Here is a 19,842-nt window from a genome sequence, read left to right as displayed (position 1 = left end):
CATACATGTCCCACAGATTGGTGTTGCTTGATAGTGCGCAAGTCTGGGTCAGGGTTGGTCTGCTTGATACCCAAGGTGCGAGGTGGCGGTTACACAGGCCATTTTTGAGTTGTAACCTCTTCATGTGTGATCGCTAAGCCGCCTATCACATGCAACTGAGTGAAACCTACGACAGAAAGGGGTTTCAAAGGACGGGTCATGCACATGTAGTGCGACGACGGACCTCCGGGCAGCTTCGCGACTCGGGTACGTGCTATCCCGGCATCAAGCTTGCATGTGGCCTTTTCCCACGTCCACCAGGATGCTCTTCTCGCTTCCCTATTGTGAACACCATAAACAAAAGTATTGAGCATCATGACCCTTACCGCCCCCAAGCCAGACAATCATTCCGGCACCGAAGCCAAGTCCACTTCGGCCACCCAACACCGCGATTACAGCTCCCTCCCCGACGTCACAACCCACGACCGCACCTCCTTCCCCTACATCCTTTCCAAGAATGTATCCGTCCCCGTGTCCGGCCTGGCCACTGGCCCCGGCCTGATCCGGTGCAACATCTACCGCCCTCACGACTCCGACACGAACCCCGTCCCGGTGTTGGTAACTTACGGCCCATACGGGAAGGATATTTCCTATAGCGAGTGAGTTGCCCCGCACCAGCGATGGTCATATCGATCGTGATTCCCTATCGGGAAAAAACCACCTGGTATTGTTTCACTTCGTCAGAGGTGGGATACAACCCGGTCCGGGCCATGACCAAGTTCATCCAAGCATGATTCTCGGCTAAACACTCGTACTATCTACAGGTTCAACCCCAAATCCTTTTCCGAAGTCAACCCAGCCCACAAATCCGTTCACTCTTGCTGGGTAAGCCTTCTCCCATCCCCCCTCCCCCCTGCCGCCCTTCCTTGGTCCCAGCCCCTGATTCACAAACCTCCTTTCCCCAGGAAACCCCCGACCCCTCATTCTGGACCGCCCACTCCTACGCCCTCCTCCGCGCAGACGAGCTCGGAACAGGGCAGTCCCCAGGCTTTCTGGATACAATGTCCCGCTCCACCTCGGAAGCCTTCGCCATTCTGATAACCTGGGCCTCGTCCCAGCCCTGGTCCACGGGAAAGGTAGGCTTGCTAGGCGTGTCTTACTACGCCGGCTCCCAATGGCGAGTAGCTGCCCGCCAACCGACAGGTCTAGCAGCCATTATCCCGTGGGAGGGAATGAGCGATTACTACCGTGACCGGTGCCGGCACGGGGGGATATACAGTGATGGGTTCGTCAGGTGGTGGTGGGAGAGGCAGGTTGTTGGTAACCAGTACGGACTCGCGAACAGAAGGGGGGGGAAGACGGTGGATGAGAATGGGGAGAAGGAAAAGGGGGAGTTGGAGAGGGAGAGGAGGGATCAGACGGTTGATAACCGAGAGAACAGGTACCGGGATGAGGGGTACTATCGGGAAAAGGAGTACGATATGGGGGATATTACCGTCCCGGTTTTGAGCGTGGGAAACTGGGGTGGGATTTTGCTGCATTTGAGGGGGAACATACAGGGGTATCTACATGCGGGGAGCGAAAAGAAATTTTTGAGGATGATCACCGGGAGGCATGACCTGCCGTTTTATTATGATGAGGAGGTGGAGGTGCAGAGGAGCTTTTTGGATGCGTTTCTCAAGGGGGAGGATGGAGGGGGTTGGACTGATGGGAGGAGGGCGAGGGTTGATTTGGTGATACGGAAAGGGGATGCGGGCGTTAATGATGCCCAGCGGGAGAGGGACACGTTTGAGAGGAGAGAGGAGGAGGAGTGGCCGATTGAGAGGACGGAGTATGCGAGGTTTTATCTTTCAGGGGACATGGCCATGACCAGAATGGACAACTGGGTTCACGAAGGGGGGCAAAAAAAGCTGGGATATCGGGCCTTGGGGACGATTGATGAATCTCAGGGGCTGACGTTCAAGACTGTCCCTTCTGACATGGGTCCAGGGCAAGAGATGGAGATTACAGGGCACATTGTCGCCCATCTCAACGTTTCTGTCTCCCCTGATGTGGGCGGACCAACGCCGTCGGATATCGACTTGTTCCTGACGCTTCGCCATATTGGCAAGGATGGCAAGGAGATCTTTTACACGGGCACGGCGGGCGATCCTGTTCCTTTAACCAAGGGGTGGCTCAGGGTATCACTGAGAAAGGTCAACGAGAAACACCCAAAGCATCAGCCGTGGCTGCCGCATCGGGATTACACCAGCAGGGATGTACTCCCCGTGATTCAAGGCGAAGTCTACGCTGTTGACGTGGAGATGTGGCCGACTTGCGTTGTTCTTCAAGAAGGGGAGAGCTTGGCTTTGGAGGTGGCGTCGGGGGATACCCAGGGGTCTGGGATATTCTTACACAATGATGCTGTGGACAGGTATGGATGTTTTGTTTTCTTGAGGGGCTTGATGACAGCTGATTGCTAATAAGCGGCAGATCTCCGGATATCTTCCAAGGCACAAATTACGTCCATATTTCGAAGCAGTATGCGAACTATCTGCTGTTGCCGGTAATACCCAGAAAAGAGGATGTAGGGCATGTTTGAGTAGGTACCCAGGCTCGTAGATAGTCAGTGAATCGATAATTGTGAAGCAAAAGCGGACCACCGTGCACCCGGAGGTCAATCAATGGCCGGCGTTTGATCCGTTTTATGCACTAACAAGGGGCCATATGCACTTGGGAACTTTATCCCAGCTCACGACGTCAACAGTGGAGCCAGCTTGACTGCCCGACCTCCTGACACATCTAGACTGCAACGAACTGAAGTATATCGAAGAGGGGGAGAGAGCTTCCCCGCTCTTTGACGAAATTCCTGTTACACAACCACCGGTGCTGTGCCTGAGTTGAGGGGTTGATGCATTGGCACAAGGGCTGATCAATCGGGTAAAACAGGACCTTTGATATCTCCCCTCCCGAGCTTCAGCTTCCCCCTCTTCCCAGCTCTGAGCTTGATGCTGCTGATGAGGCGATGAGCGAGGCTTCCAGGTGGATGCTTCATCAATGCTGTGGCCCCTCGGAGGATCTGGATGTCTTTTTCGTGACATGCCCTGACAGCTGGGATGAACCATGACCAGAGGTGAAGGCCATCCCCGCGGAGGCCAGCCCCACATTGCTGCGCCCCACCTGAACCACGGCTGGCTTTGTGTCGGGTGGGACGGGACCGGGCAGCTTCGAAGAGCTTCTCATCAGACAAAGGTTCGAAGAGGGGGAGCTGTTAACGGCCATGTCACTCGAGCTCCACAGCCGGTGTTTGGGAGGGGATATCATCACAACAGACACTTGCAAAAACAATGCAACTTCTCCCACTGTCTTTCCAAGCGCCTTCTCAATGCCGGATTGTGTTTCTTGTGTTTTGATCTCCAAGTGTGAGGTCGAAACTGGGCATGTCAGCAGTGGGTCTCTGGCCCTGCTACCCCGGATTTTCCCCAGATTCCTTTGAACCTCCCCCCCCTGCTGACGGCTGTTAGCGTGCTGCAAGACGCTTGGGCCAGGTACCTTTCCTTGTTTGGACAGCGCTGGGGTGAGCCTGCTGTGTCGTTCCATGATGATGTACTCGTCACGCGATGCTGTGATTTGGTCAACGTGATCACTCGACTGACATTTACCCCGCCCGGTCTGACGAAACAGTCGAGCCAGGCACCATACGAGCGGCAGCAGATCACAGAACAGCTATATACCCCTTGATTTCCCCGCCTGAGCCTGCTCCCGTTCCTCCTCCTCCTTCTCCTCTCTCCCTCTTCTTTCTTTGTCCACATCGACATCATCCTGCAAAACAACCATCATCAGCAACCTACCAGGACAACATCAATCTTGTCCCTACCATCTCCAACAAGCCAGCTAGCTTATCAGCAACACCAAACATGTCCGGCGAACCACTCACCAAGGTTGACTCTGCCGTCCAGGGCCTCGGCACCTCCCCACCCAAGGAGACCAAGCACAGGAGAGCATCCTCCAGCGCTGCTGGTGTGATGAACATCAATGACCTGGGTAGGTTTCCCAATTTTTTTTCTGCAAGCCCCTGGCTGACACCAATGGCAGAGGCCCAGGGCATTGAGCTCCAAATTGCAAAGGAGACGCAAAAGACGGGGTGGTAAGTGTTGGATCCTTGATGATCTTTGTTGATAAACCCCTCCTTTCCCCGCTTCCTCGGAGCTAACAGCCTCGTAGGAAGATCAACACTTCGCCAAGCACAATAGAGGAGAAGGACACGCTCAAGAAGCTGCTCACCACCCCCCCAGTCAAGAAGATTGACCTGCACTTCCCATTGGGACTCGAAGTAACGGCAAGGAACCTCAAGGGTGTCACCATCAAGGATGCGCTGGACGCTATCCACAAGCAATTCAAGAAGAGGGTATGTTGACCTTTGTCCATCAGTTAGCTGTTTATCCCCGTAACTAACACGTCTCCCCTGCACCAGGCTGACGATGAGCTCGATGAACCATACCTCAAGGGCTTCGAGTGGGACAAGGAGGAGTCATGGACCAAGCTCATTGTCCACCTGTCCAAGGATGCCGGTGTAGCGCCCGGCGGCGGCTCCAAGAAGAAGAAGAAGCAGGCTGCTGACGAGTAATGAAGAGACACGCCCCCATAGCGCAGTTACTCTCAAACGACGCCGAGAGCATCCTGAAGGTTGCATCTCGAGACTGGGCTATTGCCGCAGACTGCACGCCGCGCACCCTGGGAAAGGGTGGCAGGCGACGGGCGATCTGAAACATTTGCCTTCTTGGTGTAGTTGGTGGCTATTAGCAGGCCATTGCTATTGTTTTGACTTGATGGTGGCCTTTTGCGAAAGGTGTACCCTTTTTTTTGACAGGATGGCGAGGGAGGATCACCATGGGACCAGTCCATAGCCTGCTCGTCAATGAAACATGTCACCCAGTTTGTTTTGTTCCTATTTGTAGTTGATATCTGTGTCTGATGTCTGTGGTTGTGATATCTGTGACTAGAATACTGTGATCACGATTCAAGTCCGAGTCCTTCGACTGTGATGTCCTGCAACCTCAGCACTGGTGAGTGGTGGCTTTCCAAGACTCACCAAGCCAATGCCATGACTCCAATTGAGCGGTACCTGGATTATCCCCGATCATTGTCATCATATGGGCCGGAGATCTCGGGGTTTGGTGACGTGTGGTGGTGCGGTGGTGCGGTGGTCCGGTGGTCCGGTGGTGCGGGACATGTGCGGGGCTGGAGCTCTGGAAGCTGTCGAGAGTGGCCTGACCTGGCTGAGCTGCTGAAGGTTTGGTGGTGTGGTGTCGGTGTTCATGCCACCAAAAATAACAAAACCCCTGCCAAGAGATGAGCCGTTTGCATATAGCTCCGGGATGTCGCAACCTTTTCTTCTCTTCATCACTCTCACCCCCACACCTGTCTCGATGATGTCTTCTTGGAAGCACAATTGATGGTCGTCAATAGTGGGGACTTTGCTCATGCCGTTGGCAGCGGGTCCGATCCACTCCGCTGGGCAGGGGAGCACGGTCCACTTGTCACACAGAAGCCGAAAGGTCCACTGCGAACGGTGGTTCGCTATGCCGGTGACGGTTCGAGCGCATATTCTCGGCTAGGGACGGCTCCGAAACGGCTCTGACGACCGCGGAATTGAACCTGAAGCGTTCGTACCTGCCTTTTTGCTGAGTTCCGATCTGATCTACAGGCCGAACTTTGACGGGAGATGACGCGGTGGGTATTAACGGCGGGGAGGTATTAATGGGTGTGGTTCGCCCGGCTTTTGGGGGGAGGGGGGAAGGGAAGGTTGAGGTTGTTTGGTTGTGTTTACTTGACCTAGAGTAAGGAATACTGTTTGTTGCTTGTTACGCGATTGATCAAGAGATATCGACACAATGCCAGTCACAAACTTCTCCATCCCGGAGAAGTACGAGTACCTGGTTGGGTTTGACTCTTATCACCAGTTTGTCTCTCCTTTGCTTCCCGTCATCTCTTGAGATTGGTTGACTGACTTGTGCGTCAACAGAAGCGAAGCCCACCCCTGCGCCCTCCCCCTCGCCCAAAACTCCCCCCAGAAACCACCTCTCGGCTTGTACGCCGAAAAGCTCTCGGGCACAGCCTTCACCGCGCCCCGGCATGAAAACAAGCAGACGTGGCTGTACCGCATCCTGCCTTCGTGCGCTCACCCGGCGTTCGAGCCGGTGACTGCCCACAACGAGGCGGTGGAGACGCAGCATGAGAAGAAGCATTACATCCCTAACCAACTCCGTTGGGACCCTTTTGACCATGACGAGCACGCCGAGCATGATTTTGTCGATGGGTTGAAACTGGTTGCCGGGGCGGGGGATCCAACGCTCAAGCAAGGGATTGGCATTTATGTCTATGCCTGCGGACGGGATATGAAGGAGAAGGAGGCGTATTATTCTGCTGATGGGGACTTGTTGTTGGTTCCGCAGGAGGGGGGGTTAGATGTTAGGACTGAGTTTGGGAGGATGCTGGTTAGGCCGATGGAGATTGCGGTTTTGCCTAGGGGGGTGAAGTACAGGGTCGAGATTGTGGGGGATGGCAAAAAGGCGAGGGGGTACGCGTTGGAGCTGTATCAGGGACATTTCCAACTTCCTGAGCTGGGACCGATTGGATCAAACGGTCTTGCGAATGCGAGGGATTTTCAGGCGCCCAAGGCGGACTTTGAGGAGGATTATGGTGCTACGGCGCAAGAGGGAAAGAATGAGTGGAGGATCAAGGTCAAGTTTAATAATGGGCTCTATGAGACGGTGCAGAGGCATAGTCCGTTTGATGTGGTGGCTTGGCATGGGAACTACTACCCTTTCAAGTATGATCTTGGGAGGTTCAATACCATTGGGACGATTAGCTATGATCATCCCGATCCGAGTATTTTCACCGTGTTGACGGCGCCGAGTGAGAAGGTGGGGACGGCGGTGGCGGACTTTGTGATTTTCCCGCCGAGATGGTTGGTGGGGGAGGATACGTTTAGGCCGCCGTGGTATCATAGGAATACGATGAGCGAGTTTATGGGGTTGATTCAGGGGGGTTATGATGCGAAGAAGGGCGGGAAAGGGGGGTTTGTACCGGGGGGAGCGAGTTTGCATAATGTTATGAGTGGGCATGGGCCGGATAGGGATAGCTATGAGGGGGCTAGGCAGGCTGAGCTGAAGCCGCAGAAGGTTGGGGAGGGGAGCTGCGCGTTTATGTTTGAGAGCTGTTTGATGGTGGGTGTGACGGAGTGGGGGTTGAGGAGGTGTAGGAAGGTGCAGGGGGGGTATAATAAGCATAGCTGGGAGGGGGTGGAGGTTCATTGGAAGGGGAGGAATAGCCAGTGAGTTGGGGAAGAGTAGAAGAGTGTAGAAGAGTGAACAGCAGAAAGTGCTTCTTGATGTGTTTCATCCGTCTTTGCATCCCCTGCTAACCATGGTCCATGATCAGACTGCCTGGCTTCGCTCCCGTCTTGCCCCTGTGCCAGCTGACCTGTCAGCTCTGGCCGCCTGGCTCCTCAAGTCTGTTCCGCTGACTCCTCAATTCCGCTTCTTCCAGCAATTCCACACTGGGCATTTAACATTCATGAATCCTTGAGCGTGCCAGACATTTGGCTCGGCTTTCCTGGTATTTCACTGATGAACAATTTGTCTCTTGCAGGAATACCGTCGACGCCGTCACACTCCAGAATTGCACGAGGATCATGGGTTGAAGACATAGAGGCGGGATCTTGGTTCCTGCTGATATGTCGCTCATAAGCAGACTGATAACCCAATACCCACGCGATCTGCCTTGGCTTCTGGATCTGACGATCGACGAGGCTGCCGAGGGCCTCCGGTCACGGCCGATTCACGACTCTGGGCCTCACCAGAGCATGCCTGGCGAGAATCAACGAAGCTACTAAGTTCAAGGCTGGGTTGCAGATCAATCCAGATGCTCTATCGGTGGCCCAGGAACTAGACAATGAGCGGAAGCAATAGAGAAGCAGGGGCTAAGCTGAACCAGCGAATCGCCGGTTAGATTCGTCATCGCTGACAATGTCTATCAGGTCCTCTCCACGGTATTCCGATTCTCGTGAAGGATAACATAGTTACGAGCGACAGATTGGACGTATCTGCTGGTTGGTTCGCACTTTTGGGGGCGAAGCCCTCAGCCGAGTCCTCAGTCATCGGAAAACAGCGAGAGGCCGGAGTTTCGGATCCTAGGCAAGACGAACATGTCTGAGTGGCCAACCTGAGAGGGTTAAATATCAGTTCTGGATGGAGCCCCCGGGGTGGCCAAACGTCGGCTGCATATTATTCCAATTCTACACCTGAGGGTAGCAGTTCTGGCTCAGCAGTTGCAGCTGCCCTAGGATTGTCAATGGCTGCCATTGGTACGGAGGTCAGTGGCTCCTGTCCGTGCTAGTTATTGCATCAGAACCACTGACACCACCTACAGACGTTTGGCAGCATTCTGGAACCGGCCGAGCTCAACAACGTCATCGGACTGAAACCCAGCCGCGGCCTGATTGCGAACGATGGAACTATACCTATATCGGCGCGTCAGGACGTCATGGGAACGCTCACTAGAACAGTGAGCGACGCGGCGCACCTGCTTACAACGATGGCAGGTCGAAGCGAGAACGATGAGGTTACCTGGAATATCCCTTTGCAGTCCCCGACTTCACCACCTATTGCAAAGACACGGATCTAAGTGGGATCACCATAGATGTCCCGCGCAGCACCTTCACTGCCGACTCTACATCACCCATAATGATATCTTTAGAGTCCGCGCTCGAGACCCTACACCGGGCTGGAGCAAAGGTGGTTGACAATGCCGACTTCCCGGATGTCGAGGAGTTCATGAAGCTCAACCAGCAGATTCGTGACATTGTACGGGCTTCAGAGTTCAAGAGAGATATAGTTCGATATCTTCAGACCCTCGAGGCCAACCCAAATCACATCCACTCTGCTGAGGACATCATCGGGTTCACAAAGTCTTTTGCGGGCGAGGAGCATCCAGACCGCGGTATTGGAAAGTTTTTGTGGACCTAAGCTGAGGGAATCGACGTCAACACCGATAAGTACAGAGAGATGGTTAGCCAAGGGCAGTTCTACGGGGGCGAAGTTGGGATCCTCGGCGCGATGGAGAAACACGGTCTTGACCTCCTCACCGTCCCTTCTTCAATGGGCATCACAAAAGACTTGGCCGAACCTGGTCAGGGTTGCGCCTGAGATTCCGTATGGCATCTACGCTGTCGCTGTTTGAAGTCATCAAGAGGTTGCTGAGTTTTGTCTTTGCAGTTACTCATCGGCTCCAATCTCCAAGGCTTTCTCGGATAAGATCCTGATTCGAGTAGCCTATGCATTTAAGCAACCCAGTGGGGTGCGTCGGAACGGGCCATTACCGTGGAAGGTGCCATCTACCGAGCCTGGGGATGTTTGAGTGATCAAGGGTCAAATGTTTGTTACCTAAGGTACTTTATCTTCAAAAGTCACGGTATTCTCTGGATGGATTGATACGGTAGTATTCTTCTCGTGAACCGCTCAAACCAAAGCAACGCTTTCAGCAGTCCTGGCGCTAGGCCGCCTCTGGTAGCTGCTTCCAAAACTGAAATGAACCCTCCTATGCTTTGCCAAACAGCCTGCTGTTCCGTTCAACCCCCTCCAAAATTGACACTGGGAATTTTGACGTTTGTCTTCCTTTCTCCATCTATACCGACCATAAACACTACCGCCTGACTGACATGCCGTCTTCCTACCTAATAACCATACTTCTTTCTCGAATGGCTCTCTGAATAGCCACAACCACGGCTTCCATTCTTACGGCTGCGACTCTCATCCCCCGAGTCTCCTAATAGTCTCGGCTCCCACTCGCACTCTCCGTGCTCCCGCCACTTTTAGGCCAATCAGTGCGAGTCCCAAACTTGCATTGATGAGGAGGGCATCTTCCACATTTTCTTGATTGAGCCCCTGAAACTCCCATGGTCTTTGCATAAGCTTTTCCCAAAAGAAACCTGATATTCGAAAGCCAACTGTCGACAGGGGTCTTCCATGTTGAAGTGCACTTTGATCACCGTGATTGAGCAACACCTCAAAGGTACTGCGTGTGCTACCGATAGTCTGGACGACATCAAACATGGGAAAGTAGGTCATACCATCTATCTATTATCATGAGCTGAATTGGTTGTCAATACCGCCCCGTCTCTTGTTAGTAAACAGACCCTTGAGAACACACCCCCTTTATATGCCGATCCATCACCACCAAGGTCACATCACTAGTTACAACGACAGCCAGACCAAGCGGCTAAGGTAAGGTATTCAAATCGCATATATTGTATTAAGGATCTCGCATTGGCCACCCGTCAATCGAAGCGGTTTTCATGACGACTGCCACGTACCTAGGTGGATGTTGACAGTGATGTCACCAGGGGGTGTCCCACCGGGTACGTACTTAAATTACTGGGTGCTCAGCCAACTGGGTGAGTGGGAGCATCATCCATTGCCTTTTACGCGTCTACAGGCACTGGGACCCAATGTACAATATCGGCCTTATGCTCCAGTACCATATTGCCCTGCTGTGGTAGGTATAGGTGGGTAGGTAGCAGGTTTGGTACGAGGTAAACCTTGATCTGGGAGCTCGAAAATGATACCATGTGGAACCTATCTTTCTTTGCTGGACCCCTACACCTGCCTTCGTCAGATATGAAACTCGAGCATTAAATCCATCCCTGACTCATACAATGGGCTCAATTAGCGCCTTTGGATGCCTCTCCTTCCCTCACAACACCGAACCTTGGAAGGGACAAAACTGGCTTCTATCATCAAACCGGCAGTTGGCGCATGTGCTCTGAATTTGAACGAAACCGCGTGTCCATGACGATACGTTCTGTAAAAGGCCCGAAGCCTCCGCTGCAACGCGTGCATGGTGTCGGGGGCAACTTGCCCGCGGGTTTGCAACACTAGGGCCGTAATGTTGCTTGGTCTCTCATCAGTTGTAAACGACTTACCCGTGAGAGTCTCTGACAACCATGGGCAATAAAAGCTGAGATAAATGACATATAAGGGATCGATAGTGAACATCCAGACTATCATTTCGAGGGAAATCTAATGCTGATTCCGGAAGACATACTGCCAAAATCTGAGGAAGGTTTCTTTCCTCGTTTCTACATTCACTCCCCTCCACATTAATTAAATTGTAAACTAAAGAAGAAAAGAAGAAAGTAAATAAAGGTCTAGCTACGAATGGGTCTTTTATAGTAGCTGCAAGCCATGACCTGTAAAAGCTATCCTAATCGGGCGTAGTGCCTTTCCTTATCGTATCTCTTCATAACACTAAGCCCCACATAGCGAAAATCCACACTTCCTCTTCTGGTACAAGACATGGACGGCGTACCGAGCAGAGATGCTCCAGTGCACAACCACCCACAGAGGCAATATTTCTTACTATCTAGGAGGGAAATCGCCGTCGGATAAAGAATACTGGACTCCGAACGTCGAGGCCGTTTGGGCAATAATTGGGTTCGTAATAATTACGGGCCGACTCGACGCGAACCAACCGTAGCAGGCTAACTAAAATACCTAACTGGCCAACCACCACTCTCCACCGACCCTATACCTATCACCTCGTGCCACGGATAGCAGGCACCGCTTCAGCCGCCGAAGATAGGACGTTGAACACTTGAGGAACCGACTTTAAACTAGCCTACTAACAATCCTACTCACCTATAAGAACCCGTAGAGAAATGGTAAAACAGAGGGCATAAGCTAGAATGGACTTTACCTGGGGTTTAGGGAGATCAGGGTATGTCTTGGGGAATGTATGCTTCAATTAGTAGTAGCTGCCCTTTAGGTTTACCCGCCGGGCGATAATATATTGATTGATTGATGGGTTAATTGATTGATTGATTTATTGATTGATTGATTGATTTATATGTCGGGTGCCAGCTGTTATAGTGCCGACTAAGGACTAGGTAAGGCTTCTTGTTATTGCATGAAGGAGAGAGAAAGAGGAGCGAAGTGGGACGACCCCCTGATCAGAACCTCTGAAAGGGATATATAATTGAAGGCGACTTCTGAGTAATGGTTCGGTGTAGCTAAATAGTGTACAACAAGACTGTCCGAATGTAAACATAAGCTTCCGTGAATACAAATTGTTATTGCATACTGCGGAACTATCTACAAACTATCTAGTTCCTCCGTATATATAGACCTCCTGCTAAGACTCCTATCATCCTGGATCGAGACTTATACTCCTGGATCCAGTATCCTTTCCCCTGGATCGATGCCATCCTTCATCGATCTATATTTGATTGGATAATCCCTATTGGCTCTCCGTTCCCTAGGACCTATATTTATTTCCTGGGTCGTGATATGTTGTTATATAATTTACTATTAGAAACGGCGTTCTGGTTAAAACGACTTTTAACGAAGGAACTATAAAATAGTTGTCGATAGGGAAGTACTAGTCTTTTAACTATCGTAGCCCCTTTATTGTTACACGGTAAAAGCTATATACCTGTAACTATAACTAATAACACTGTCGATACTACCGTAAGGAGGGGTAACTGTAAGTTGTAAGCCTTTCGTTCAAAGTGAGGTAGATAATCGGAGGTATAGCGGTTATCTAAGGAAGCCCACTGGCCCAGTAGGATATTGAAGGACTTAGCGATGGCCTGAGGCTAACTAAGGCACGGGCTACGCGAGGGAGGATAAAATACGCGTTTGGAAACACCAAAACTATATCTCTTCTTCTTCTTTTCAGTATCACGCTCTTCGAGGCCATCAAAGATTATTAGCCTAAATTGAACTATAAGTTCCAAGCCCTGATATTACAGCCCTTGTTACATCTATAGATAGCCCAGTACGACCCTTCTAGGCTAGCAGGTGATGCACGGGAACCGAGTAGCCTTTAGTACGTTAATTTAAGTTAAATAGTCGAAATAAAGCTTATTATCCGCTAGAGAAATGCGGAATAAGGTTCGGGCCTCTTAAAGACGTAGGGACGCTATGCTTGGAATGCGGATTAGCCAGACTTGTAGGCCCCGCCCTTAAATGAAACCCTCGTAAAGGCTAAAGTGGAAGGAATGAGGGTATTCCTATGTGGAAAAATTATACCTACGGTAAGAACCCGAGGCCTACGGCCCGGGGCACTTAAGCCTCTTATTTATAATAGCCGTTAAGGATTAATAACTGGTATTTGCCCTTTGTACGAGATATTATATGGAAATAGAAGTACCGAATCTAATCTATACCTTTCTCATTGGTAGTCTATCTATTTTCGGTTATTGCAATACGCCAGGTAGCTAGTAAGTTACACTTTTAATACTAATTAGCAAGGTAATATTTGTAAGGGCAGCGTATCACACAAGGCAAGGTGTTACGACCTAAGTGATAATTGTGGATTCTAGGAGTCGAGAGATAATAAGGCTCGAAGACGCTCCCGTCCTGTCGTGTGGAACAGGCTAATTAGGATGAAGAAAGGATCGTTAATAGAGAATAACCATTCAGCATAGGATCGTTGGTAAAGAATAGCGATCCAGCACAGGATCGTTGGTAGAGAATAGCGATCTAGTATAGGATCGTGGAATCTTGGCTACGAGCCGAGGAGGACTATGATTTATATATATACGGAAGAACTGGCCAGTATAGATAGTTCTGCAGTAAGTAATATAAATTTAAATTATTAAAACCGAGACAATTGTTCTATCTTATTATATACCTTTTACTTACACCGAACCGTTATTTATAAGCAGCCTTTAACCCAGTAAACCTCTCAGAGGTTCTAATTAAAGGCTCGTCACACTTAGGGCTTAACGTCTCATTTAATTATATTGAAAGTAAAAAGATAGCCTACTCTGCTGGACGGGGGGCTATAATAAAACCCTACTTAAAACCTCTAAATGTGATTCATAGTGAAATGCAATTTCTGAATAATGGTTGGGTACTGCTAAGAAGGGCCTAATAAGTAGTCTTAATGTAAATACAAGATGCTGTAAATATGTTGCCATTGAGTACTGCGGAACTATCTACAAGCCGTCTAGTTTCTCCGTATATATACACCATGGATTTTTCTGAATCGTTGCCAAGCCGTAATGATCCAGTACCAGGATCGATGGATTATTGTGATAATCCCACGATCCTATTAATGTCATTTACATAATTTCTCAGTACTCGCCTTTTATAGTTTCTTAGTAAACTCCCATAATTGACATTAATAATAGCAAAGAGAGTGGGGTGCCACTTGTTATTGCGATACCCCATAAGCGAGCCCGAAAACGGCAAAACATTTTCCTCGACTGGAAAGAACAGCTCGTAAATACGGAAACATGACAGCGGGATAGACCGTCCCCATAGCTGAGATCATATTAGATGTGACTTCTACTTTTTTGAGTTACCCAGCAGCATTCAAGGAGGGAAGAAACCACTTCCAAACTCTATACCAATTGCAAAATTTCGCCGTGGCTGATGTTACCAGACTTTGATGGTTTCACCAGACCTCCCGTAAAAAGTGAACAAAACCTTCACCGTTGAAATCTCTTGATCCTGTATACGTATTAAGTAAGTTCCAACAACGGCAGTAACTTTCTCTTCTCATTCAGAAATCTCTTTCCCTTATCATCACAGTCAGATCTTGACTCGATTGCACCCGCCACCAACACCAACACATCATTCCTCGCCCCCCGGCCCTCAACCAAAATGGACACCCCGGTCAAGACCAAGTTCCTCATCCTCTCTGACACCCACTGCTGCAAACCCACAAAGCACACCATCCCAAACGTACCCATCGACGTCGCCATCCACTGCAGCAACCTCACCGAGAATTCTCGACTCACCGAACTCACCCACGCCCTCTCCCACCTCCGCACCATCAACGCCTCCCCTCAAACTTTTCATCGCCGGCAACCAAGACTTCACCCTCAACCTCCTAGCCTTCCTCCCCAAGACCACCTCCAGCCAAGGCGTTTTCGAAGCCCGGCGGGAGCAGCCACCTCCCTCCTTGAATCCGCCTCCTCAGAAAAAATTTTTTTCTTGACGAAGGCACTCGTACTCTTGCCCTCGCAAACGGCGCCCTGCTGACGGTGTATGCAAGCCCTTACTCCCCCTCAAGGAACAGCTCCAAGGCGTTCACTCACAACCGGAAGAAAGGTCATACATTCAAAATCCCGAAGGAGGTGGATGTGGTGATCACCCACTCCCCACCGCGTGGCATCCTCGGTAAAGACCCCAACAGCAAGCAAGCCGGATGGGACTGCATCTACGATGCCATCGCGACAGCTAGGCCAAAGCTGCACTGTTTTGGGCATATACATGAGGGCTGGGGGGGCTGAGGTCATTTCCTGGACTGGGGACAAGTCACCGGTCAAGATTGAAAGTTTATCTACTTTACTTTCAACCAACAAAGACCTGCTAGCCGTTACCCAAAAAAAAAATCAAAAAAAGGAGGGGCGGCTGAGGGAGTTGAGGGATAAGGGGTCGAGACGAGGCACTGTCATGGTGATGAGCATGAGATTGTGCGGGGGAGGAACACCCTTTTTGTGAACGCGACGGTCATGCCTTATGGGGAAGGGAGGGAGAGGCAGTTGCCTTGGGTGGTGGAGATGGAGTTGCCTGCTGCTGCGGAGGGGGGCGACGGAGGTGAGGAGATCTAGGAGCGCAGTGAGGAACATGCGGAGGACGAGACAGGGTTTGTTGAGGTGGGCTTGGAAGGGCTGGAGGCGAACACCTCTCAGACGATGGCTGATTTAAGGGACATGACGGCTCAGCTGTCCATCACATCGGCAGCTTGTTTCTCAGTTTTCTGGTTATTTCAAGAGCGGTATATCGATAGGTTTCCCTTATGATTTATTGGTGGGTAGGCGGTGTCCTATTCCAGATATATCAAATAATCCCATTGGTTCTCCCAGGCACACATGCATCGGCCGCCGCTCGTGCGTCGGGACCGAGATGCACAAGTGAAACACTGGTCCGCGTAAGCTTCCTTCCCAAACTTTCATCATCCCTACCACACCTAACCCATCTGTTAGTTAACTTCGGGACCGTCCCCCCCACCAACGGCCGTTCTCAACCGTCCACCCGTTCCTGACCGTAGTTCCTGAACTGAGACCCACCCAAACGCCAGCGGACCATTCAAGAATGGATTGATCAGCTTGAAAAAATGCCGGCATCGGTCACTTCTCCCAACCGCCGCCCGAACCCGTTGCCCCAGTAGCTATTGCATCTCACAACATGATACCATGCCGAGTTATTCGTCAGCACCACTCCGCGTAATACATGCTTGTCTCGGCGATTGATATAACGCAACCTTGCATTTCTTGATCTTGTTATTTCTGGAGACCTCTACCTTGCCCCCTTCCAGCCCCTTAAACCCCTCGTGAACTTTTGTGGACTACTCCTTTTTCTGTCCCACCCCTCCATCCATCCCCACAATGTCAAGGATACCAGCCGTGAATGCAAAACCAAACCCCCTCGTCCTCAGCAGTCTCGTGCTAGGGATAGCCTCCACCGCCTCCGCCCAAAATTACTATGGCTCTCCCGGCAACCCTTATACCAGCGGCGGCAGCTCCAACGGTGATGGCTCATCTTCCTCCGGGTTCAACAACTTCAACGCCGGGGCTGGCTTCGACATAAACGCTGCCATGCGCACCCGCGCTATTCACGGTATCCTCGCTGCTTTGGCCATGGCGATCTTGTTTCCTTCCGGCTCGATCCTCATGCGTGTTATACCAGGCCGGTTCGCAATCTGGGCGCACGGAATCTCGCAGGCTGTTGCGCTGGTGGTGTATATCGCTGCTGTCGGACTGGGTCTTCATCTTGTGAGGGAGGTCGGTAGGGCGAGGGGGAACAATGGTGACATGGTTTGTCCTCCCGTCACTTTGGTCTGACTGTTTGAACACAGCTAACAAAAGAACAGTTCTCCGATCCGAACAGAAGCTACCACCCCATCATTGGCATCGTCGTGTTGGTCTGCCTGCTCTTGCAGCCAATCTTCGGGTTCATCCACCACGCCAAGTTCAAAAGACTCAAAACGAGGCAGATGTGGTCATACCTCCACTTGTTCAACGGTCGTGTCTTCATCACGCTCGGTATGGCGAACGGTGGGCTCGGGCTGTGGATGGCGGGCGCGAGCAAGGAGCTCAAGACGGCGTATGTCGCTGTGGCGGCCGTGATGTGGGTTCTCTGGATGTTGGCGGCTGCGTATGGAGAGTGGAAGAGGTGGAAGGCGAACCGTCTGGGATATCCGCCGAGGAATAAGAAATTCCATGACGGCGAAGTTCCGTTCTAAGATTGCGCTTACTAGGAACATGTCTGTTGGATTGGAGGTATGTTGAGACGGGTGTAAACGGCGCATGTAGAGGTTTTGGATCTGTTGAGAATTGAGATACCATGCTTTTTTTGTCGATTGGGATAAAGTCTGGAGGTAACAATGAATAATCCAAAAGGCATTGATTCAATTGGGCACTTGTACGTTGACGTTCAAACCGTTCAACCGCATGTACTCCAGCTTGGCCGCTAGTTCGGCCTCGACACCCCGCCATGTCCTCCCTTTGAGGTGCCGGAGACACAGATGCTTCCCTTCGTCCGGGTAATACAGCCAACAAGCCCACTTGTTCCATTTTCCTTGCTTCATCTCGTCCCTTGCCAGATGACCGACGGTGTCCTCGATGAAGGCGCCCCTCTGGATGGCGATTCGGCTGTAAAAGACTTGGTTGAGGTAGTGGCTGGTGGAGGCTAGGTGTGGCTTGTCGTGCCAGAGAAACAGAGGCGTGAGAGGAACCCTCGAGGTGACGGCTGTCCCGTCCTCCGACTCCGACTGAACGGTAAAGTTTTGTTTGTGAAGCTGGGTCAACGCGCGAAGAGCAGGGTAGAGCATGACATGGTCTGAGGTGGCGTACTCCATCATCCGTATCGACGGGAAGCAGACATATTCAACCGGAGGTCGAACAGCTTCCGGCAATATTTCGTTATTCTCTTTGTCCTCCTGCTCTGCTGAAGGCGGGGCCTTGTGCTGCTGCATGATCTGCAACAGCGGCCCAAGAGGAATGTCCGTCACCAGCGCCCAGTCATGCTGCTGAATCCAGACATACGGCGTAACCGTCATCCTCAACGCCGACCGAACCGCCAGCCCAAATCCCAACCGCTGCACCGGCTCAACAAACGTGACGCGCCCGTCTTTGGTCGTCGTGATGTTCATCACCACCGCATTGTCCTGCGATGCATAAGCTGCCGCCCCGGAGCCAAACTCGGCCTTCTCCTGCGCCTTGACCAAATCGCCAGTGCCGTAGGGCCGTTCGGTAGAGGAGTACTCCTTGAGAATGAGCCTCTTGGCGTTGGCCTTGTAGTCGGCATACTTTGCTGCGCTGTCGGGTGTGACATGGCCCTTTTTCAGTCGCGGCTTCTTACTGACGTGATCGTAGGTGTCGAGGACGACAATGACACGGCAGTGAATCAGAGAGGCGCAGTGCTTTCTGAAAGAGGCGGCAATCTGCTCCAAGAGCTCGGTGGATGGCGCAGAAGGCGTGGGAGAGGTTGTGATGATGACTGTGACCAGCTCTTCCGGGGCTGGTCTTGTGGGAGATGCCATCGTCATCAAGTGACGAGAATGGTAGGTGTTACCTCAGGGAGAAGGCCATGGGTCATGAATGACAGCGCTGCTGTGATTTGGTGCCGTGGAGTTGATTTCTTTGAAAATTGAAACCGAGCATGAGTGGCCAGTCGTCGTTGGACCGGACCCACACAGTGCGTTGCTGGCTCCAACTGTTGCCTGTCACTGTGCCACTCTTGTCAGTCACGGTTATTAGCCCTTGATTCTTGATTACTGCTGGTTGTCTCATGCATACTGGATAACCTGATGCTACCGCTCATCATCAAATATCAATGTCCCCACACAAGCCAAGTTCTCCATATCCCAGTTTCCCGGTCCATTCACTCCATATCTGTCCGCTTGCGCCCCGGTCATTCCCACTAGCCTGTCCTGTTTCTGAAGCACTGCGTCAATATCATTCAGCAGTTCAAGACGGGCGGAAATCTTACCAACACAGTCACAGTCTCTCAAAAACTGGATATGTCGCGTTCGATCTCAGGCCGTGTCTCGAAAGCATGTGGTATATCCACGCCGGCTCGTTGGGGAACCATTGTTCAACCTGGCGTGCCTGGGTACAGGCAAGGGAACTGGTGTACATTGGCCAGACAGTGAGTCTCGCTTTTCAGAGGGAGACTGCAAACATAGCAGAAACACCAGAGGCCAACTCTCCGCATGATTACCCTCCAGTTGTTTGCTTGATTAATTGGTCGTATGTTGTGGGCCTGTTGCAGTGCCTGATGAGAGTCCCGAACAAACGTGCCTTTGCATTGCTGGCGGGGAAATGGCATCTGCCACGACGGCTGGGTCGAAGATTGAGAAAAGGGAACGCCCTTTCCATTACTGTAGGCCGGGTGTCAGTTGCATATTTGCTTGTTGTGATTTCTTCTTCTCGGAGCACGGGACCGGGATGGGGGTTGGCCATCTTGATTGAATGATGGCTGGGCTGCTGTGTTGGTGTGTAATTCTGCTGGTGCTGTGGTACATACCCCTTTCGATAATGTAGTCACGTTGTAGTGCTGTTGGTGGTTTTGATCAGTGTAAAATGTTGAAGGGAGAGGACAAAAAAATTGGAAAAGCACCGACATAGCACGGCGCCGCGTACTTGCCTGGGCAGCTGACCATCATTCTTTTAGCTTTTGGTAAAGGGGCAGATTCAGGCGTGAATTATAGCAGCAGACCTGTGCACCATACGTGCCACCAGCCATAAAACTATGATATTTACAGGCAGTAGAATGAAAGACCAAACATCCCGGTCCGTTAAAAGAACATGTCCCCTTTGACCATCTCAACACCGCAGTAAAAGACGCAACGTACAAGCAAACAAAG

General features: G+C 51.4%; 7 protein-coding genes across 7 annotated transcripts; 5 read left to right on the top strand and 2 right to left on the bottom strand.

Annotated features, from left to right (window-relative positions):
* Positions 1-200: 200 nt before the first annotated feature.
* QC761_403420 (uncharacterized protein) lies at positions 201-2,609 on the top strand. The gene is made up of 4 exons (XM_062878625.1): positions 201-638; positions 804-864; positions 945-2,392; positions 2,452-2,609. Exons 1-4 carry the CDS (start codon positions 355-357, stop codon positions 2,558-2,560), a joined length of 1,902 nt encoding a protein of 633 aa, XP_062732212.1. The 5' UTR covers positions 201-354; the 3' UTR covers positions 2,561-2,609.
* Positions 2,610-2,950: 341 nt separating this feature from the next.
* QC761_403430 (uncharacterized protein) lies at positions 2,951-5,073 on the top strand. The gene is made up of 4 exons (XM_062878626.1): positions 2,951-4,002; positions 4,054-4,105; positions 4,183-4,366; positions 4,433-5,073. Exons 1-4 carry the CDS (start codon positions 3,876-3,878, stop codon positions 4,583-4,585), a joined length of 516 nt encoding a protein of 171 aa, XP_062732211.1. The 5' UTR covers positions 2,951-3,875; the 3' UTR covers positions 4,586-5,073.
* A 644-nt stretch (positions 5,074-5,717) lies between these two features.
* QC761_403440 (uncharacterized protein) lies at positions 5,718-7,523 on the top strand. The gene is made up of 2 exons (XM_062878627.1): positions 5,718-5,920; positions 5,984-7,523. The coding sequence occupies exons 1-2, from the start codon at positions 5,853-5,855 to the stop codon at positions 7,296-7,298; spliced, it is 1,383 nt and encodes a 460-aa protein (XP_062732210.1). The 5' UTR covers positions 5,718-5,852; the 3' UTR covers positions 7,299-7,523.
* A 90-nt stretch (positions 7,524-7,613) lies between these two features.
* QC761_0065700 (uncharacterized protein) lies at positions 7,614-9,440 on the top strand. The gene is made up of 2 exons (XM_062872642.1): positions 7,614-8,334; positions 8,392-9,440. The coding sequence occupies exons 1-2, from the start codon at positions 8,314-8,316 to the stop codon at positions 8,644-8,646; spliced, it is 276 nt and encodes a 91-aa protein (XP_062732209.1). The 5' UTR covers positions 7,614-8,313; the 3' UTR covers positions 8,647-9,440.
* Positions 9,441-16,015: 6,575 nt separating this feature from the next.
* Positions 16,016-17,364, top strand: QC761_403460 (uncharacterized protein). The gene is made up of 2 exons (XM_062878628.1): positions 16,016-16,789; positions 16,846-17,364. Exons 1-2 carry the CDS (start codon positions 16,361-16,363, stop codon positions 17,215-17,217), a joined length of 801 nt encoding a protein of 266 aa, XP_062732208.1. The 5' UTR covers positions 16,016-16,360; the 3' UTR covers positions 17,218-17,364.
* Positions 17,365-17,382: 18 nt separating this feature from the next.
* QC761_403470 (uncharacterized protein) lies at positions 17,383-18,522 on the bottom strand (the record flags this gene model as incomplete). Its single annotated transcript, XM_062878629.1, has 1 exon — positions 17,383-18,522. The coding sequence occupies one exon, from the start codon at positions 18,520-18,522 to the stop codon at positions 17,383-17,385; it is 1,140 nt and encodes a 379-aa protein (XP_062732207.1).
* A 670-nt stretch (positions 18,523-19,192) lies between these two features.
* Positions 19,193-19,438, bottom strand: QC761_403480 (uncharacterized protein; the record flags this gene model as incomplete). Its single annotated transcript, XM_062878630.1, has 1 exon — positions 19,193-19,438. One exon carries the CDS (start codon positions 19,436-19,438, stop codon positions 19,193-19,195), a length of 246 nt encoding a protein of 81 aa, XP_062732206.1.
* Positions 19,439-19,842: the final 404 nt, after the last annotated feature.

The sequence above is a fragment of the Podospora bellae-mahoneyi genome, chromosome 4 (assembly GCF_035222275.1).
Source record: "Podospora bellae-mahoneyi strain CBS 112042 chromosome 4, whole genome shotgun sequence".
NCBI lineage: Eukaryota > Fungi > Ascomycota > Sordariomycetes > Sordariales > Podosporaceae > Podospora > Podospora bellae-mahoneyi.
Note: the sequence above shows the minus strand (reverse complement) of the source record. Positions and strands in the feature narration are given on the sequence as shown.

Coding starts and splice junctions, on each gene's coding strand:
- QC761_403430 (XM_062878626.1), top strand. CDS start 3,876: ATGTCCGGCGAACCACTCACCAAGGTTGACTCTGCCGTCCAGGGCCTC. Junction 4,003..4,053: donor GATGAACATCAATGACCTGG/GTAGGTTTCCCA, acceptor CACCAATGGCAG/AGGCCCAGGGCATTGAGCTC. Junction 4,106..4,182: donor GAGACGCAAAAGACGGGGTG/GTAAGTGTTGGA, acceptor ACAGCCTCGTAG/GAAGATCAACACTTCGCCAA.
- QC761_0065700 (XM_062872642.1), top strand. CDS start 8,314: ATGGCTGCCATTGGTACGGAG. Junction 8,335..8,391: donor TGGCTGCCATTGGTACGGAG/GTCAGTGGCTCC, acceptor CACCACCTACAG/ACGTTTGGCAGCATTCTGGA.
- QC761_403420 (XM_062878625.1), top strand. CDS start 355: ATGACCCTTACCGCCCCCAAGCCAGACAATCATTCCGGCACCGAAGCC. Junction 639..803: donor AAGGATATTTCCTATAGCGA/GTGAGTTGCCCC, acceptor TACTATCTACAG/GTTCAACCCCAAATCCTTTT. Junction 865..944: donor AATCCGTTCACTCTTGCTGG/GTAAGCCTTCTC, acceptor TCCTTTCCCCAG/GAAACCCCCGACCCCTCATT.
- QC761_403460 (XM_062878628.1), top strand. CDS start 16,361: ATGTCAAGGATACCAGCCGTGAATGCAAAACCAAACCCCCTCGTCCTC. Junction 16,790..16,845: donor GGGGGAACAATGGTGACATG/GTTTGTCCTCCC, acceptor ACAAAAGAACAG/TTCTCCGATCCGAACAGAAG.
- QC761_403440 (XM_062878627.1), top strand. CDS start 5,853: ATGCCAGTCACAAACTTCTCCATCCCGGAGAAGTACGAGTACCTGGTT. Junction 5,921..5,983: donor GGGTTTGACTCTTATCACCA/GTTTGTCTCTCC, acceptor GTGCGTCAACAG/AAGCGAAGCCCACCCCTGCG.